The 21319-nt window shown below is 40.8% G+C and overlaps 1 protein-coding gene across 1 annotated transcript in view; it reads right to left on the bottom strand.

Moving 5' to 3' along the window:
- Positions 1 to 264: 264 nt before the first annotated feature.
- The window catches only part of LOC144475888 (opioid-binding protein/cell adhesion molecule homolog), a 186355-nt gene continuing 165300 nt past the window's right edge, over positions 265 to 21319 (bottom strand). Inside the window, exons 7-10 of the mRNA XM_078192287.1 lie at positions 10881 to 11030; positions 7111 to 7176; positions 6687 to 6788; positions 265 to 667 (exon numbers count right to left, since the gene is read on the bottom strand). Of these exons, the coding sequence (XP_078048413.1) occupies positions 450 to 667; positions 6687 to 6788; positions 7111 to 7176; positions 10881 to 11030 (536 nt within the window). The 3' untranslated portion in view covers positions 265 to 449. The remainder of the gene's footprint in view (positions 668 to 6686; positions 6789 to 7110; positions 7177 to 10880; positions 11031 to 21319) is intronic.

Here is a 21319-nt window from a genome sequence, read left to right as displayed (position 1 = left end):
TATCGTTTAACAAATGCAAAAGATAAAGAATTATCAGTAGCTAAAAATTTGGGAAGCTGTGCCTTAGATATAATCGCATTCGACGCGGAACGATCGGTGCATTGTTGCAACGTTTACAAGGAGAAATCGTCGCGTTTATGTACTCTTGTGTCTGTGTTTTTATGTACTCTTGTGTCCGTGTGTTATGTACTCTTGTGTCTGTGTTTTTATGTACGCTAGTGTCTGTGTTTTTATGTACTCTTGTGTCTGTGTTTTCATGTGCGCTGGTGTGTCGTTGATTTCGGTGAAAGCGGCTGCGACGGCGACGGCCGTCGATGAATTTATTCTATCGACGCGCATCCATTAATTGATCCCTTTCGCGGATGAGATAAATGACGATGAACAGGACGAATCTTGATCCCCGAAGGATTTTCCTCGAATAAACCATTCTTTCCGTTCGGTTGACGCGACTACGACAGCGCGGATAGCAGGATTATGCAGAGGGCCGCTCTAGATTGCGCGTGGAAATTCGTGGTAGCGCCCCTGGATGACATCGATTGCGCCGTGTTGTCGATTCTTCGTGGCCGTACTTGGCTGTCGATACTTTTCCGTCCCTTTGTCGTTACATTGTTTTCCACGTCGTTGTAACCGCCGCCGCTGCTGCTCGCCCTCCCGTGGATACGGACGTCTGAGACAGAAAAAAATAGTGATTGATACACATCGAATACACGCCGATCACTGGCCTAATTAACGGGAAAAATTCGGGACAGCTTTTAATCAGGGGCCGCCGTCGCTGATAACGTCGGCGGTCGTCCGCCACCGGTTTTCGATCCGTCGCGCGCGGCTCGGGCCACAATTTGTCCACGGAAGTTTGCGAGCGCGATATCTCCGCCATTTTATCGACGTTCGCGGCATATTTTTCGGTTAAAGCGCAATAGAACCGTGACAGAATATCGTAGATCAATTTTTCGAGGAATCGTTGTCAAATCCAAGGCTTTCCTTTAAAAGGTTATATTGTAACGAATGTGGGGAAAAGAAATTTTGTTAAACTTTGTAAAATCGTTTGAGTTCGCGAAGCTGCGAGAGGGAGGAGCAACTCTATTTCATGATACTTTTCTTTTTAGTTATGATAATGATTATTTTTATTATTTCTGAGCTTCGAAAGCAGCACTGTATTTATCTCTAATTCGCAATTTGTCTATTGTTATCCATATTATTTATTTATACATTTTATATCAGTGTAATTTGTTCTATTTATTTTTGTACTTATTGTTTCTCAGCTTAGTTATATTTCTTAATTGTATTAAGCGTTTAGATGCGTCGTTAATAATTTTGTATAGGGCTACACAGGATCCAATAAGAAAAAAGACATTACTATAGCAAAAACGCGTTACAGAAGAGATTTCAAGTCTTTGGAAGAATTATTTTCGAAGTCGTTGCACGATTTTTTTACAAGAATTTGGAGAAGTTCAAACGAATAGAATTATTCAATTTCATAGACCCTCTCGTTTACGGTGTTTCGATGGTGGAAGGTGATCCAGCTCTCCGCGGGCGAAACTGCGGAAACGTTTTATCGCCATTATTTTAGTTATATTGGCAATAGACTCATTGGTTTCAGTGGTTCATTAACCGGGATTAATACTATTAACCGAGGCGCGGTTCACTAATTATTAATGTATGCTGCACCCGTATCTCATTAGCCGCTCATCCTCTGAAAATTGCTTAGACGCGGCACCGATATTGTTTCTAGATTAAATTTCCAACGATTCCCATTCGGCCGTGCGAGCGCCCCGCCCGTACACATGTCTACATATATAAATACACGATACACGGACGCGGCGAATATACATACGTGTTTCACCCGTAAACCAGTAACCGAGATTTTTCAATGATATGCTCCGCGTACCGACCACCACTTCCGCGAAGTTTCGTAATGCAACGTTCCCCCGGGGGCATTTTATTCGTCAACTTCTTTATGCACGTGCCAAATTTCATGGAATACCTTCCGACGTGGTTTACCGGGACGTTTTCCCGCAAACAAACGAGCAAATAGGCGAACAAAAATTACCAACGAACCGCTACCGGATTGATGGGCGCAAGAAACTTGGCAGCCGGTAAAAAACGAATCCGACAAACAAATTTTATATTTACCCGCAGGGGTGGGGGGGAATCTTTTTACGGCGCCGTTACCGCGACGAATTGTTTACAGAGAAACGTCGAACGATTTCGTACTGTTTTCGCGAATGAACGAACCTCGATGCGACGCACGACGGTTTACTTTCTTAGACCGAGCGTGCCGACGTTATTTATTCATTTATCGATGATGTATATTTTTGTGAAAAATATATCCGTGCACTCCCCTCCGTGTTAGGACAAGTGCAGAAAGAAAATTAAATAGAGAGAAATCGATAGGAAACTGTTGTAATTTCTTCAATTGATTTATTTATCATTGATTTAATTGAGTTATTTTTATTAAACTTTAACAAGTAAAAGAGAATTAAAACATTACCTAAACTGTATGAGAAATTACAATTTATACTAAATAAATCTAAATAATTATTAAATCAGCTGCTATATTAATACTTATGGAGGCGATTTTGATACAATACTTTTTACTAACTTCTACTAATCTCTAATATTTTTATACTAAACAAAGTCCTTCGCCAACGGATGAATTTTCCGAAATCCACTGCACAACAAAAAGCGATCGATGCAAACGCGGCGTTCTAAAAAATGATTTTCGAATATTCGTAAAAACCCCTGTAACGCGGGCAATCAACGGGGAAAATAATTCGCAATTACAGGTAAAAAAAAAGAAAAAAAAAACTAAAATTGGGCGGCTTGTATTCGAGTGCGAAAAATTGCCGGCGGAAACGCGGAAACTTTGATAGAAATTTCAATGGCATTACTTATCCTGCTTTAGGCTCCTTCTTTACGGCCAATTTAAGTTCTTAGACCGGTGCTTTTCCGTCGGTTAATCTGCTTTATGCGTTTCCCGTCTACCCGGACGTTTACCGCGTTCCCTAAAGCACCCTTCTCTCTCTCTCTCTCTCTCTCGGCTGGCCTATGAAAGAAGCTGACCGTGTTTATCGCGCGCGGCCGGTAAACATGGCGGAACGCGCGCCAGTTTTCGTCGGCTGAACTCGGTCGGACTGTTTCCGCGTCCGCGGCCGATTTCAGGTGTCTCGCGACGAATCGAGTGGTGGGGGGGAATCGGAAGAGAGTGCGGATACCGGTCGGACTGTTTCCGCGTCCGCGGCCGATTTCAGGTGTCTCGCGACGACTCGGGCGGTGGGGGGGAATCGGAAAAGAGTGCGGATACGAGGAAAGAGGGGTGGGGAGGACTACACTCTACCGGGCGTAAGTTCTCAGAAACGGAGGTACCGGATTACTTCCATGGGCTCGGAGGATGTAGTAGTTCATAAACCGCATGGGATTTCATCAAAATCCCGTTGAGAGCGCGGCGTTTGTCGCCCCGGCGAAGATCTACGGCGTTGTGCCACGTTGCTGAAAGTTTGCGGGTAAATTTCACGCCTTCTCTTAAACTTTCCCTTCAAAAAGTTTCTCATCCCCGGCCCGTGCGTAAGTTCTCGCATTACGCCGGGGCGATGATTTAAAGGGAAGTTCCCCCAGAATTTCTAAGCGGGGATAACGTATTTACGTTAAAATACGCCCACCGTTTCCACTTTTTGTCCGTTTTCAAACTTTCTGATGAAACCCTATAATTGAATCCGCCGTCTCGCGTCGTGCCACGACGTCTCATTATGCCGCGCGACAACGATCGTCCATCGAAGACGGAGCGCCCTTTTTTTTCGACCGCGTGGAACACCTGTCCCCCCGCCGTCGACGATCTCGCGCGCGCGCGATCGCCGAAAAGTCCCGAACGGAATCGATGTAACGAGAAAAATTCGCGAACAGTGTATCCGGTGATATCGCGGCGGTGCGAAGCCAAAGAATTATTGCTTGTACATTTGCAACCGCTTGGCGCAACATTTTCATCGGAGTTCCAACGATTCCGAACTTTTTCGATCGTAACCTGTTGGAGTTCGACGATATGAATGACACTTTACGGTTTCGCCGTTCGCGACGTGCCCACGCGGTTTCGTTTCTTTTGTTCGTGGACGCGCGGGGTTTAAACAAATAATTTGTCGAGTACGTTTCCGCGTTTAGAAGAAATATATATTGTTGTTTGTCGATGAATTATAGTTCGTCATTTCTTTATGTTTCAATTTTATATTTTAATATCATTCTTGTTATTTTTTTTTATATACTATTTATAAGGTTAATCTGAACTATGTACATTAACTCCGTGTAATTCAAAAGGGCTTTACTAGTCTGTCGATAAAAAATAATAATAATAATAATTTGAAGCGTGATCGTTTCTTTGGAGAAGAAGGAAACTCGTATTTATTAGTTCGCTTGAATTTTTAAATGGCGATGACAGGAGAATTTTGATAATTTAAAAATAGCTCTAATATTTAACAAGTTATTGTTAAATTTTCATCAGGAGCCAGGCACGTCGAAGTATGTCAAGTGGTTAAATAGAAAATTAAAAATTTAAAACTGAAATTACAGCAAATTATGTGGTAATATAATATTGCCTGTATCGATATAGATATTATAATAAAATAAGATGATTATAAAACAATAGAAAAAACTCCGAGTTTCATATTTTCATTAAAGAAAGTAAATTAAAAGTTCAAAAAGAATTCTGCAAGAGGTAAAAATTTGTCATTAAAATCGTTCAAAAATATAAAAACTGATTTACTTGATTACGGTTTTTAAAATGATATCAGAAAACCTTCTAATTGCGGCAACAACAAATTTTTCGCTACTAAACTGTCTGCAAATATTTCGCTGATATATCGATGGTATAGTCAGCGACTACAAAGCCAACGATAATAACTGCAAGCAACGTTTCGAGCCGTTTTAATTAGGCAGATAGGGACGAGAAAGAATCTCGTTTTATTTTATATCTGGATGCGCGCTTTGTTAAACTTTTCGGATTGTTAATAAATAAAAAACAGCGACGGCACGATCCGCAGATGCGTAGAACAATGGGAGAATCGGTGGCGCAGTATCAACGTGGTAGTACGTTTAATTCGATTTTTGTTTGGCGAGTTCCGCGGCATGTAAGCGCCGAAGCGAGCGCTTGAATATTCAGCCTTGTTTTGACAACGGCGCATCTGTTACCGAAATAGACAATGTCAAAGATGAAACGAAAACTGGCGCTGTTTCCGACGATATCGCGGATCTCCTCGGGCCGGAAGCGAGCCGAACACGCAGGAGGAACACAATTTGTTCGTCGGAAGTTCCAATGTTGATCGCAGAACGAAGCTTTTATGCAATAAACGTACACCTGATCACGATAACTGCATATTTTAAAATAACTCGAGTCGAGTCGACTTAAACAAATTAATAACACTTGGAAAAATTTAATACAGATATTTAGTTCAAAATATCGATGTTCATGTCGCGTTATTATTTACAGTAATTTTATTACTGTATTTTTATAGTATTATTTCTACCGTGTTATCACAGCAATATTAAAAATTATTTACAGTAATTTTATAAAATAATTCATTAAAATCACGATAAAATATTATATAAATAATATACAAAATGGTGATACAAATATACGATAATAAATAATAATAATAAACAATAGTATAAACTATTATATTTGTGACACATGAAAGTTCAGTATTGGTTATGAATTTTTTTTTTTGGTGCGATGCACTCAGCTCTCGCTGATTTATCGGGAAAAATTCGGATCGGCGTAAATCTGTCTGTCTATCGCGTGTCCCTGTAATAGTAATCTCGTTACGTCCCAAGGGACAGCCGGTATTCTTCGTGCGGTCGACACGTATGTAGATTCGGCGAAACTGGCATATTGTTCGACGAGCGAAACTGCGAGAGAGAAGCAATTAATACGTGCAACGGTTTCGGGGCACCTCTTGACTCCGGGAACAATGCTGTCATAAATCGCGCGCGCCCCCCTGCGAGACACCCTCGGCGATCGGTAGGACCCGGTTCTCGGTACCGATCTGTTAATTAGCTCGTATCCACCCCCGCGCGTTCGATTCATCCTAGAGGAATCATTACTTTCCATCTCCAGGAAACATATCGACCAATCTGCACGCACAATTTTCCACGATCGTCGATCTTACAACGCCGTGCAATTAGGGCAGATTAGGGGCGTCTTGCGCCGGCGATCTGCGATACTGCCCGATTCGAATTTTGACCTATATACGCGTTTATACTGTACCGTTCTACTCGGTTCGATAGTTCTAACAACTCTGATCATCCAAAAGATGAAGCTTTAAATTAATTAAATTGTAACAAATTGTATAATTAAGTTATAATAGAATTAATTTAAAATAAGTGAAATAAATTGAATTATACTGGGAATATATATTAGAATATGGAATATATAGTACATTCTGGCATTAAAATGTAAAGAGCACGCGATAAATATTTTAAACATTTAAAAATAATAACAATGATAATAAAATAAATATTGTTAAATATTTTAGTACATTAGACACTATCTAAAGACAGCGGTAATTATGTACAGCATAGTATCCACTTTACCATACACAAAATTCTCCCATGCAAAAAACATTGCTTAATTAACAAAAATTAACAGTAATTTCGCCTTATTTTGTTTTCTGATATTATTTATGATAGAATTTATAATTACTTACCATCGTTTCTCACGGCGTTGGGCAGCGATGAAACTGTTATTTGGAAAGGATTCGGTTCGGCACTGGGCAATGGCCTCTGCCGTGAATTTTGAATGTTTTCAACTAAAAATTAATTAGTTTTTTATTAATTAGATTATTAAATTAATTAGATTATTAGAGAATTGTTTACAGTCGCTTTGAAAATAGAAAATTCTCTTGTTCCGAAGTTGTTCAAATGTATTGAATTAAAACACCTTTGAGATGTAACGAAGTTTGTCTTGTACGAAAAGTGAGGTTATACTATGCATTTGTTGGTTATAGAAAATTGAAACGTTAAAAAAGATACGCGCAAAATTGATTTCACTGTAATTGTTGCACGAAAGAGAAACGATGAAAGAGATTCACGCAAAATTTATTTTACTGAAATTGTTGCATAAATGTTTACCTTCTTGTATGGTGGGCAGCGGAGTGGTCGACGTCGTCCTCATTTGCGTTGTTGGCGTCGGAATCTCTGCGAATATATAATTTCAGATCAAATTACGTGTCGCTCGCATCACAAAAAACATTTTCTGTCTTAGCAATAGTCGAAGCTTTTTTTAAATAAAAATTCTTACTTTAACGAGTTCAGTTCCATAATTAGATACAATTATCATTAAATCAAAGCAACGTAACTGCAGTCCGCGTTGCATTAGATTCATAGTCGCGCAAAATCATCGTAAAACTCATACCGAGAATAATATCCATTGAGAGAGGAAATTCGTCTTTAAAAAAATCATATCAACGTTCGTATTTTCGCAGTCTTTGAAATTCGTAAAAAACAAAACGGAACAAAACAAAACAAAAAAAAACAGAAAACACACGAAAGCCGGACTTTTACGAGCCTGCTTCCCCGTGACAATTTATTTTACATGTTTTTTTCCACCGACGCAAACACCTAGCCACGGGTTGCATAAATCAAGATCGGCTCTGATATTTTAGCGCTAGGCGTACGCGTACGCGTCACGTCCAATTTATTTTTGTTTATAAGTTACAGCCGCGGCACAGTAAATTCACAGCTACTCAAAGTAAAAAAAAACGACAAATTTATATCAAAGGGAAGGCGACAAAATTGAAATTTATCGCGCGTTTCTACCGCGCGATAAACAAAATGGTTCTCGCGTGGCGCGCGGAACAACGGTCAACGGTAATAAATAAATAATAACTAATTAAGTGGTAAAAAGAAAATCGCGTGCAGTCGTATAACGTTGAAAGATGAGTCGTACGAATGTTAAAAATACAATTAACTCTGTGAAACACCGTGGACTCGTCGAGTGCTGAAAATCGTCCTTAATAATTGCAACAAAATCAAAGCAATTTAATTAATGAAAGTTTAACCATTCTGCACGCTAAATATCCTTCTAAAATTCAAAAACGATATTGAAAGCTATTGTTTCCGTGAAATTTATACACGCAATTTTTCTTAAAATTCGGCACCCGTAACTTTTACATTTTTTTATATTTTATAAGGCGGTCACGATGCAGTTGCTTTATTTTTGTCGCAGAGCTGGAAAACCTGGTGCGCCATGTATGCAACTTGTGCATTAAAACAGACTTTTATTAAAAACGTTGTTAACCAATTAGTGAAACCCTGTTTCTAGTGCAATTGACCCGCCGCTGATTTCGGCCGATTTAAAGGGCGCAGTTTAACCCTTTGCCGTATTTTGGCGAGTCTGGCTCGTCATAGAGATTTCTATTAATATCTTGCATTAATGTTATTCCGTTCATTTAAGCCGGAATAAAGTTCCGTCCTCTTGTCGCCGGTATTCAACGATTTATATAAATGTGGACAAACGCAATAAATATTTTTTTTTTCCATCTTTAACCCTTTGGCTACGGCCGTAGTTTTTTCGTTAGACATGCATTTCTGAGGAAGTATATTGAAATATTCAAAATATTGAATTCTATTACATTAAACCAATATTACTTAATTTTAAGCTTTTTTTACAATGTATAACATAAATATTGCACAATATATAATTAATCAAATTTAATAATAAATGGGGACGAAATGTGATCTTGACGCCTATTGGCGCCTACAGTACCAGGAAGCCAACATGTTTCGGACGCCAATAGGCGCCGACAGTAGTCAAAGGGTTAAAGTAGAAAAAGTGTTCGTCCTTGTAACTACGAACGAAATAGTACGGCAACGGGTCAAAGTGTGCAAAATGCGCCTTAAATCGCGGGGGTCAGAGCCGAACGACTGTTTAAGTAGCAACGCCCGGTAATCCGTCGGGCTGGTAACTTATTAAAGCGCAAAGCCCCGGCGCGTTCAATCTGCGCGTGCAGAAACGCGAAGCCAACAATTACGGGCCGATAGATAGCCGCGCGGCTTCTTTTTGCCGGAGAAACAGAGGGACAGCCGGCCCCCGGTTATCGGTGATTCACGGCTCACACCGCTCTTCAGGAAATACGATTTTCAGGAGGGATAAAAAGGGCTCACTTTATCGAAACGATAAATTACTTTTTGATATCTGGCTCCGAATGATTGCCAAACCATTTAGAAGCTCCCCGGTAGGCGGTGTTTAGATCGAAACACATTCGCCGGAGCCCTCGGTTCGCGTTACATTTTTTTTCATCGGCGATCGTTCAACGCCTCCGTAAAACGTCAAAATTCGTCTCAATTCGCAACAATTTCGTTCTCGTTTCGATCGAATGATTCCGAAGGAAGCTCATTGTAAAATGTCCATCAAATGTATCATCAAAGTTCTATCGCAATAACGAGTGAAACGTTTCTTCCTTAATTGTTCAACATATATTTACAAGTAACGAAATTTCACCGTTTTTATCATTGTTGCGAGGCGAATAATTTCGGAGACGCGATTTCACCGTTCTATTCGCGAAACAACAATGTACGTTTTAATAACTAGTTTATTGACATTTTCTATTGCTGCGAATTGTTCCGTTTTAATGGCATCGAAATAAACATTGTTTCACGGGGAAATTTATTGCACGCGCGCGCGTTTCAATTTCGTACGGTATTCTACGGCGATATTAGCAGGAAAAAAACCGAAAACAATAGGGAGGCCGTGCGTGTGTCTTGTTTAATCTCAGTCCTGTGACGTGTATTTTAGTGTAACTGCAGCATACGCGGCCGGGCACCAGGTGGTCCTGCGTCATCTCTTTTATTAAAAGCACGCTGCGATGCAGTTCAATTTTCGTCCCCCTTTATCGAAAGAACGCTGTCGATTCCAATGATCACTTTGATCGCCCGCAATCATATGCCTTGTTTGAGTTTCCGCGTTGCTTGTCCCTCGCACACGCTCTCTATTAACTCCTTCACGGTATAACATATCCGTGCGACTTATCTGCGCGACTCGATTCCGACAACGCGTCGGAAAAGTTTTCAAACGTTTCGCCGAATCGTATTGTGCCGAAATTCCGTCGAACCGGATTTTTCCATTTTTCCTTTATTCCGCTCTCCACGGTCTCAAATATTCTTAACCCTTTGCAGTGGTGTTAAGTCTAGGTTTGAATTAATTTTCGTTGCAGGAACAGTAATACGTAACATGAAAATTGAGAAGGAAATATGAAATTAATTCTGTTTCAAAGCTTAGATATATTTAACGCAATATTTATTAATTCTTTTTCAAAGCTTAGATATATTTAACGCAAAATTTATTAATTCTTCTTTAAAGCTCAGATACATTTAACGCAATAATTTTTTCCTAATTTTATTTCAAATTGAAATAAATAAATAGTTTTAGCGTCTAAGAGTAGAAAAGCGACCGCAAAGGGTTAAATGTCTACAATTTACGAATACGTTACAGTTCGCTCGAAAATTTTGACCTATATCCACTGCCACCAATGGCCAGCAAGAAATTGTATTACCTTCAATTGCCAAGCTTACTACAGAATTCTCGACAACGTCCAATCTTTTGGTTTCGCTGCAGCGAAGAAATTCCACTCGTAAAAGTCGTAGGCAATTCGACGGGAGTCGAACATTTAAACGGATTACATGTATGGTTCCACGGAAGTCTAGCCCGCGATACCATTACCTGTCTGCCGCCCGTCTAATTGAATTCCTCTTGGAACGAACATTAGAAAGCGTCGTCGAGCGTGAGAGTTTTTCATCTCGCAAGACGTTACGAGCTTCGGACAGGTTCCGGCACGATCCAGCCAGCCATCCACGACGCCTATGAACTATATATTAATAGTAGAAGAGACGAGGGTGTTTACCATAGAGACTGATGCTGCCGTCCGCCTCGCCGAGTGTGTTTTTTGATATGCATTTGTATACCCCGTAATCCGCCTTCGCTACCGACCGGATTGCAAGTTTCATGTGCACTTTGTACGGGCTTTCTGAGACCGTCTGCGTGTACGCTGCGCCTGCAAAAAAATGAGAAACACCGGGGAGGGTGGGTTAGCTTGCGAAGTGCCGCGGTTGCTTTTGTTTCGACGAAAGCGGCGCCGGCATTTATATAATTTATTCTAAAATAATTACTACTTTAAAGCGACAGCGTTGCAACGGCGAAGTGGCCGAAAAGGCAGGAAAATGTTGCGTCGGCCGACTTTATGTAACGCGAGACCAGGGGGAACCGGGACTCGCGCGGAAACGCGTCGGGTATAATAATAGTGATATTTGTCTGTCTGGCATAGGGGTTTCCATACGAAATCGGGGGCGCTTAAATTCCAACGTGTTTCCATCTTCATTAATCTTTTAAGATGTTGAAACACTAATCCCTGCCCGGCTTGAAAAGTGTCTAACGCCCGCTTCTTCGTCGTAACAAGATCCGCCGTTTTTATCGCAATGCATGCGTGGATTAAGAATTTAATTTAATCTTTTTCCGCGACGAAGACTTTATACAATCTAACTACTTTGAAACGATAAATACGGAGTACGATGATTACGAACGAGTGCCAAGGTGATGCATTTATTGCATTTCGTTGCTTTTCAATCCTCGATATAATTATTGGTGTGTTCCTCCGCGAAATATTTCGACCGTAGATGCTGTTTTCGTTAATTAGTTATTACAAGCGTTGTAGTTCAAATACATTTCGTTCAATTAGTGAAATAATAACGATGTTTCTGTGGGAAACCATTAAATAACCATGTTTCAAGTTTCCCCCCCAATTAAATTCGAAAATCTTGTTACGCATTTTATATTTTCGTTTTATAATCATGCCGACGGAATTTTGGCAACAAATGGTTTAATAAATACGAAACTGGTAAATATAGGAACGGGAATATCAATATCGTATAAAATGTTGTATACAGATTGATTAGGGGTCGATGGTACGCGTTTAACTGCACGTAAGAGCGTTTCGAAAAGCATTTGTCAATATCACGCCATTTTGACTCGTTCAAACTGTATGCTCCATTTTGCACTCGATCGACCATAAAAACAGGCATTAAGGTCTCCTGCACGAATTCAGAACCATCAAAGGAATTATTGGATTTTCTGTCCATTGGATCGGCAAATCTTACCGATTTTGTCGACGTGTGATTCTACTTATGACTCCCTTATCGCTCTTATGACTCTGTTAAAGCACTTTGTATTATTATTGTACATGTTAACAATTATGGTGAGAAACTGTTCATTAGTTATGTTAACCCTTTGCGATCGTATTAAGTTTATACACAGGTGTTATTCTGAGTGGAATTAATTTTCATCGGTCGGACACTAATATGTAATATTATTATTAATTATTAATTCTTTTTCAAAGCTTAGATATTTGTAAAGAAATAATGTTTTAATTTTATGTGGAATTAAAGAAAATAAATAGTTTTGGTGGCTGAGATTAGATATACGATAACAAAGGGTTAAATCATCAATTCTCTTCAATTTTTAATTGTTTCGATTTTCCTCCTCGCATTTCTATAAATAATTATTGTTGCAAATTAATTATCGCGCTACTATCACAAGAAATTGCTTAACCAACGTATTTGATGCGCCGCTAAATCTTTAAATAAAAGAAGAATTGCATCTTCGTGCAAAATAAAAATTTTCCGAATCAAAGATCATGTACCAATTTTTAACAATATTAATAATTTTCATATCTTAAAATTCCTTTAATCTTTCCACCGTTCCTTTCGTTTTTCGAAACAAAGTAGAATAACCGCGATCTAATAACAACGTTCAGAACTCGGCCGAGAAAATTGTTAGCGAAACGCGTAACGAACGAACTTTTCGGGAGTCGCTGGATTTCGCGAACGAATCTTTTCGCGGCAAGTTCCACAGTTGCGCGTGACATTAATCTTGATTCCTGTCTTGATATTAATCCCGGGCGCAAGTATGCTAATTAATTCAGAGCAACGACGCTTAGTTTTCATTAAATGTGGCTTTCAATTATCGTTGTCTGGCTCTTTGGACACCTCGCATTCGTGTTTTCGTTCTGAAACGCGCGACGTCGACGGCGGGACGGGAGGAGGAGGAGGAGGGGGGGGGGGGGGGCGCAACTTTAGGTTACACGCTCCCGCGCCGTCGGCAAAGCGAAAGAAAAGGGAGCCGGGGAGCCGCCATTATTGGAGTGGATCACGCCATGCACTCGTTATTACGCCGGTGCAGGAAGTGCCGGCGATTTCGGCATATTATATGGAATTATGAAACTAATCCAAGATAATTAGCTCATAATCTGCTTTGGTTATTGCGAAATTAAAACAGCCGGGATTCTAGAGCGCCGACGATCTGGATCACGTGTTCATCCGCGATCAAACATAACTTCGATCTCGTATTTGATCGCGGTATGCGGCGATCGCTGTTTTTCGAATTTTCAGAATTCCGAAAATTGTCTCCTCGCCGATTCCCTTTCGAAACTATGTCCAATCGTTACGGTATTTCTTCAATCGGATATTTGACATTTTTTTGAACTTTTTCCAAACAAATATTATTTATCCGCGTTCGAATAATCAGAACTGTGATCCGATCGTTGGACCGTTTGTTATATATTTTTTTGTACATTTTCTATTTTTATACAATTTGTGATTTAATATTCTCGGTGCATTCGTAGCTTTGGTCCTTTTGTTTATAGATCTATGTACGCATTTTTGCCATCCGACTAGCAAAGATAATATCGAATATAAAAATAATTTATTAAAACAGTAACACACAACATAATCATTTCCTAGAAGATTTGCAAGAAAAAAAATGGTCAGTTTTCTTCATTCGACTGTGCAGAACTATAATTGAAGAGTCGTATTATAATATCAGACGGTCGAGCGACAGTTAACAACGATATTAATTGTCCAACGCTCGTAATGAAGTCATTTGAATTTTTTTCTCCGGCACGAAACAGAAAATTGTTGCTACCTTTAAATTGACCAGTCGTGTGGAATGTGAAATATAGCTCGGCTCATAATTACTCGAACAGTGATTTTACAACCGACCCAGCAATTTGAAACGTAAGCGTGAATGTCTCATATTATTGTTAGCATACATCACTTTTTATCGGGATAATTAACACACTTCTTGTTGCACAATGGCTTTAATTGCGCGCGTATAAATCTCAGTGGCCGAGCTTTACTTTTATTAAACGCTTATGCGACACTTCGGATAGCGGGGCACGAGTTATGCTTCCTAAAAAGAGCGCGTACAAAAACAATAGACTGGAAACAATAAAATGAAAGCAAATCTGTGTAAATAATAAAACTTCGAAGTATTTCCACGAGCCAAATATTAATTGTATTTTTAATCTTAATCACGTTTTCAATCACAGAATTTCCAAAATATATTGTTCTATTTTTGCTTCGTTTCAAATTTATTAATTCGTTGTTAATTTAAATGCAACGCTCCAAGCCTGTCGTAAATTGTTTCAGGAAGTGTAATTGTCTGTTCTTTTCTATTATTCCTTTTCTGTCTGTTACATTAAATTAATTAGTATTATTTTCAAAAAATGTTGCCCAGGTCTTAAACCAAATACCAAGAGAGTAAAAATTAAAATCATTTCTAAAATAGAACATTTGTCTCAAGAATCTCATGAAACATTGATATCGCACGAGATCGAATTACTTAAATTTCTACAAACCAATACGATGTTCCACGCGATAGTTGAGGTAAGAATTAGGGCAGACGTTCAACGAAGAGCCGGGAGGACATTATCCGCACTCGAGGGCGCGAGGCGCGGGACGGCTGAATATTCAAAATCGTTCGAACAATGCCGAGCGGTGTGCGGCGTGCTCGCTCGCTCAGAAACGCGAGTGCACGGTCATCGGCGGCGCGGTCGGACAATTTTCTCGTTCGATTCTCCCTTTTTGCAAATTGCCCGATAAAACTATGAATTCGCGTAAACGTCCGCGGTCTAATAATGAACGGAGCGGAGCGGCGCGGCCGCGGCCGCGGCCAAAGAGATTTCGCAATTAACAGTTCGAGATTGCTCGGAGGCCGGAAGAGAGTGAAATTTATAAGTGTAATGATCCGAGGCGAGTCGGAAAAGTATTTTCTCGGTTAAAGGGAAACTTTTTCCCGGAGAAACGTACGGGAGGGGCAGGGGTGGTAGGGTTAGGGGCAGGGAGGTGGAACGGGATGGAAACAGAGGGTCGGACAGAGACGGGAAGTAACAGCGAGAGTGTGGAATGCATTTATGTAGTAGTTCTATCGACCGTTGAAAATGGTAGAAAAACTTTCACCGGCTTCGAGTTTCAAAAGCAGATGAAAAAGTTTAACGACGTTCAACCGCGTTGCCGGGCATTACCACGCTAGTCATTGAATAGATTTTCCGAAATAAAACTCTCTCGCCGCCGCCGAGCCGCCGCCGCCGCCGCCGCGTTCGATTCGAAAGTTACCGGGGGCCCGGGGTCCGCGCCGTCGCTGTTTTTATTTCATCCTTTCATTAGGCAACTTATAACCATTGTTTACCGAGCCGCCGATAAAAATTACTTAGCCGGCTTTCGTGAATTATTAGGAAACTTTATTATTTACGTGTCTGGAAGTTGAAATTTCAAGATCCCGCGCCGGATAATAGCCGCGCGAACGGGCCACACCGTACAGTTAATAACGATAAAAGTATATCGGGGAACTCTTCCGAAACTTTTTCACAGAAGTTTCGCGCCGGACCGGCTTCCAAAAATGTAGTTCATGCGAGGAATATTCGCGGAACGGTGCTCGCGGAGACACGTATCTCGCAATTTCGGCGGAAGATAAATGAAACTTTATTATAATCCGGAGGTCCACCATCGAAATTCCCGCGGACGTGGAACCCTTGTAATTGCTGCGCGTGATTTCTTAAAACGTAGAATTCATCGTTTATATTTCAAAAAGACCTTTAATCGGAGATCTTCTTATTCAAATAATTTTTTCAGTTGTATTTAACTTTTTAATGCAAACAATTCATGATTACCGTTCTAGCATACTATACTATGTTAATATATTAAATTAATTTTAGCATGATATTAACGCTTCACGCTCGAGTGCTCAGTTTAAGGCACCACTAAAATTGTTCTACAATCCAAATATCATTTTTATACCAATAAAGTTTTGATTTAGAAGATTGTTAATTAGTGGATTTGTTGATATAAATCACAAGGTATGTATAAAAGTGCACTCTGTTACATAGGGTGGAGATATGAGCCAGAAAAATTATTTCAGATTTATAGTTAAAATGACATAGACATAGCATTTGACACTGTCGAACAAGAAATCCAACATTGATATTATATCTAACAATTTGAGATGAGAAATATTTTATTAAAATTATATGGGATCCTTCAAAGTACGAAGTTCCTTATTGAAAAGATTAACCCTATCGTTTCGAAATCACTCAAACAAGAAATTCTTAATATTAGTAAAACAATTCTCTATTAACCTAGTGGTTAATTTCTTTACATACTTCACTAAATTATATAAAATAGTAAGGTCTAATCTGTTCCCTCAAAATAAGAAATTACTTGCTGCCATAATCGTTCCAGCTGTTTCTAACTCGTACAAACAAGAAACACAAATAATGTTGCACCCAACTCTCGAAGACAAGAAATTCTTAAACAATGTTGCACCCAACTCTCGAAGGCAAGAAATTCTTAAATGATGTTTTCCTCGCCCCACGAAGACAAGAAACTCTAAAATGACATTTCACTTGACTCCTCCAAAACAAGAATTTCGCGAACTGACATCGTAATAACAGCCTAAAACAAGAAATTCTTCAAAGATTTCGTATTTAACTCTTCCAGGTAAGAAACACCTAAACGACGTTGTATTTGCATCTCCAAACCAGGAATCTTTGAAACAACATATTTAACCAAAAAAAAAGGAATTCTTTATCGACAGTAAAAATCGTCCTATTGAAATTAAATTCAATCCCTCCGCGGAAGAAGAAGTTCGCCATCGATGCCACGCATTCATCTCCTTGAAACGTGAAACCGTGCAGCGACATTAAGCCGAATTCGAGGAAACAAGAAATCCTTCATTGACAATCCACGTAATCCCGCCGGAGGATAAGTAATCCTTTATTGAAACAATTCAGCAAGTCGCGCGGTACCGAACGAAATAGCAAATCTCTGCATTGACAGAAGAGCTGAGGAATCGCGCTCGCGCGCGGGCGTCGTGCAGCGTCGGATAAAGCGGCATCGGTTCGGCGGAGATTCGACGGCTTGAAGTTCCGCCGTTGGATTAATAAGTAAGCGGGGATCGTTTTCCCTCGGCGAACCGCACGTTACCGGGCGAAAAGAGCGACGCGAGCGCGCCCAGCAGAAGTCATGACAATCACGAGTCATTAAAGTTGTAGAGGTGGCCCCGCGACGAGCCCGGAAAACGTCTGCGTTTGAAACGGTCGACGGAGGGTGCGAGAGACCCGGCCGTTGCGATGCGGGCCGGACACGGCTAGGATAGCGCGAATGCCGGCGAGAGCGAGGGGGTGAAAGGACAGTAATGGCATGGGTAAGTAGCTTGAGGCACACCCACCCTGGCGCGCTGGTGCTCGCTTAAATACGCGTTACTTTGGCCTCGCATTGTCCACGGTAATATTTGCCGCTATCCAATAAAAAATCTAAGGTCGGTACGTTCCCCCCTCCCCCCCGGGTAAACGAGAACGTAATCAGCCTGCCGCGGCGACGCACCGGAAATAAAGAACAGGAAGCTAAATCACCGCGAAACTTTTCATTTATCCGGGACACGGAGCACGATGATTCAGCGGCGATTTTTGCGGGCTAACCGGCGAGCGCCGCCGCCGCGCTCGGTTTATTTACTGCCACCTTTGACAGAACGGTCGCCGGGACCTCTCTTATCCGAATACTGGGTCGGCCAAAAAGTCTTTATCTTTTCCAAGGCGCTCTGGAAATAATTAACTGCCCGCGCGAAAATTCAACGAACGCTGAACTGTCGTTGCGAGATTATCGATTCTCTACCTCTGCAACTTCGTGTCGCCGGATCGGACGTTGCTTGTTTTCTTAATGTTATTCTGTCTCGTAAAACGTGACGCCTTTAAAATTGATTAGAATACTTTTGATTGTAGATTTTATATCGTTTTAATATTTATATGCGAATGCTTTCGTAACAACGAATATTATGTGCTTTTGTAACAATGAATAATACAGACATGATTAATTATAATAACGATTCGGAACGTTAATTGAATGAGCAAAGTATTCTGCTTATCTTTGGTCTGAAGGAACAACCGTTTACTTTCTGTAGTGGAGTCATGAAGTATTTGAGCAACGTAGTCATTTCATTTTGTGGAGTAGTTCAGACTTCCTTCCGCGAAATTCAGCTTCTCCAATCACGTTAAACGTTGTACTACATTCTGTTTGGCTATCTTCCGGCGTGTTTATATATTCCACTGTGCCCTTGTTAATTTAACATGAAGATTATCATTGCAATTTACTGTACACTGTACAATACGTTCCGTAATTTACTGAACATGGATGCGAACAACTGAGAAAGCGACGAAAATATACCAAATCACCTGTAAACTCTTATAAAGTTCATTTAATATCCGATCGAATATAATTTAGAAATCGCGTATTTTATACCGGAATTGTCCCAATTAATTAAGCGGTGGCCCCATTACAATAAATGTTCAATCGAATAAAAATTTATCTAGATAAAAATATATCCGAATAAAATTTCACTCGAATAAAAATTGATTCGCATAGTCATGCAGAAAATAATTGATAAAATTGATAGAGTATAATGTGTTTGTTCATAGAATAATGATTTATTTCTTTCATATTATATTTTCGAATTATTCGAGTAAAAAAATTGTTCTAATTACTCAAGCGAAGAATAATTCAGATAAATAAATAAAATAACGTACGACGACCAATTTATTTTTCCATATAGAATATTCGACTAAAAGGAATTCGCTGTAATAATTATCATAGATAAATGTTTACACCGGTGCCCATATATCCAGGCTCGTTTTTATTCTACCCGAAACGCGTCGTTAATTAATTTCGCTTTTAAAGGACGATCAAACCGTAGCGATATCGGTCAATATTACTTTTGCAGATAACGTAAACACCCCATAATCGACCTATAATCGAAGTCGCTCGAATTAACGCGGACCAAATGTACACAAAGTTTTTCGTGCTGCTGCGATTAAACATTAAATATTTGCGTCGCCATTAAGCGGAAATTCAATCGTGGATATTGGTTCGCTGCGTGCCCGGGATATTTTTACGTCGCGTAACGCGATCCGTCGCGCATGATCCCCGCGACATAGACAATTCCCGAACGCGTAACGGCGGATTTACACGAGAATTTCTTCGGCTCGATTCGCGCGGTTCCGTCTAGAAAAACTCGCGCGAAATTCGCCGACGGCGAAACGCGACGTTTTCATCTATACAGGCGCGCGCTATCGCGCGCGTGCAACATATGCTGAATATCAAATTCGTTACTGCGAATCGACAGTTTTAATGACAGCGACAATACGGACCGCGTGTCCGAGTTTTCGCGCGTTGCAGCTCGGCAAATGAATGGAAATTTCGTGATCGCGACATGAAATTCATACATTCGTTCGCGGAACGTACGCGCGTTCCGAAACCTCCGCGATCAACACTTCGTTACACTTCGAGCCGTTTCACGTTAATTAGTAGCCTCTCTTTTTTTTCCCCCGCCGCGAGCAATGGACGTATCTCATTTAATTCGAGCAACGATCATCGTTTTCGTTGCATAAATAGCAGGATTTAATTAAGCGTCATAGCGTTGTTTCTATTAATTGGTCATGTATCATTACGGGAACAGCATAAAGCGCGGTTATTGTCTGCTTTGTTATCGGCGCAGCAACGATTTCGTAACTTCTATCGCCGGGAAATTCTCGCGTTTTCGGCGAGAACAATACCGGGAGAATCTGTTTATTGGTTCAAGCTGGAAAAAAAATGCGATCCCGGCCCGGCGAGTTCATTAAACTTCCCACTGTAACCCATCCGTCACTGTCGCCGGAATTAGGAAAGTAACTGCTAAATAATAAATCGCGATAATTGCCGCAAGTATCGCCGCCATTAGCCGCGTTGTACGGGTGATACGTTTTGAATGGGGAGGGTGGCCCCGAAGTTATTTTTACGGATGGTAGCCGGGTTTAATCTAGATGGATCACGTGGATTTCCGTGCTACTTTCGCAGATTTGCGAAAGGAATAACAGATATTAAGCTTTCGACAAATGGTCGGCGGTGGCATCACGGTTGCGGCTGGAATCGCGTATCGAGGAAAACCCGAAATGAAATCGCAAACTTCCGGGAAACGTGTCCCCCTCTACCGATATTTCAAACACGGCTGTATCAGATAAGTCTCGAATAAGTTTCGATCAAATGTTTGACGATCGAACTTCTCGTCGGGGCTCGAACGACTACGAACCTTTTACAAAATGAAATGTTAATAGTATGCCGTCCGCGAAACACGATTGGAAGCGAGACCGGTTCGTTGTAAATATATATTTTTCGCGTCGCCGCTAGTAACGTTAATTGGCGAATCTCGATTTGCCAGCCCGTTAAATGTCTGAAGCCAATGAAACTTCGACTGCCATTACCATAAAGGACACTTCAATGGTTTTGCGCGGGCTCCGTTGGTCCCTTGGTCAACCGAACGCGGACGACGCTTTTGTATCGGGAAAATGTTTGCGAACGCGGAAAATTGAAGACCGGGGCGGTCGCATCAGCGGACGGCCGACATCATTAAATATCGAGAAATAGAAACTCGAGCCGCGATGAATCGTGAATTCGGTTGATCGCGGGCGCGCGGCGGCGAAGAAACGAGAAATGAATTTTTTATTTAACAGTCACCGGGAATAATTGAAACCGTACTCGCTTCTAAAAATATGATAAAATAAGCATCAGGCGTCGGTGTAACGAGCGCCATAAATTTGTTCAGCGGAGGAGTTTGCCGGAACGCTCGATCGCGAAGGAAATATGATAATTTTCCCTCTGCGAAAGAGGGGGAACGATTGGTTCGCGGAGTCCACCTCGGCAATTAAGGGTTAAACAAAGCGACTTCTCCCCCTTATTTGCGCGGCGCGCAATAAATCGCAATTTAGTATGTTTGCCGGCGTGGGTCAGCGTTGACCGATGCGACCTGAATACAAAGTTACTATCAGGCATCGGTGACCGACACGACGTTCAGCCGGTTAACAAGTTGTTACTCCGATATTACGGGAAAGTGAGGGTTGCCCGGCGTGAAATACGAGCCCCGGGGAAAAATCATTAAATCAGAACCGATTCCTTTCGCAGCGTCCCGCGATAACGTTTTACGCGAATT

This window comes from Augochlora pura, chromosome 10 (assembly GCF_028453695.1).
Source record: "Augochlora pura isolate Apur16 chromosome 10, APUR_v2.2.1, whole genome shotgun sequence".
In the NCBI taxonomy this organism is placed as follows: domain Eukaryota; kingdom Metazoa; phylum Arthropoda; class Insecta; order Hymenoptera; family Halictidae; genus Augochlora; species Augochlora pura.
Note: the sequence above shows the minus strand (reverse complement) of the source record. Positions and strands in the feature narration are given on the sequence as shown.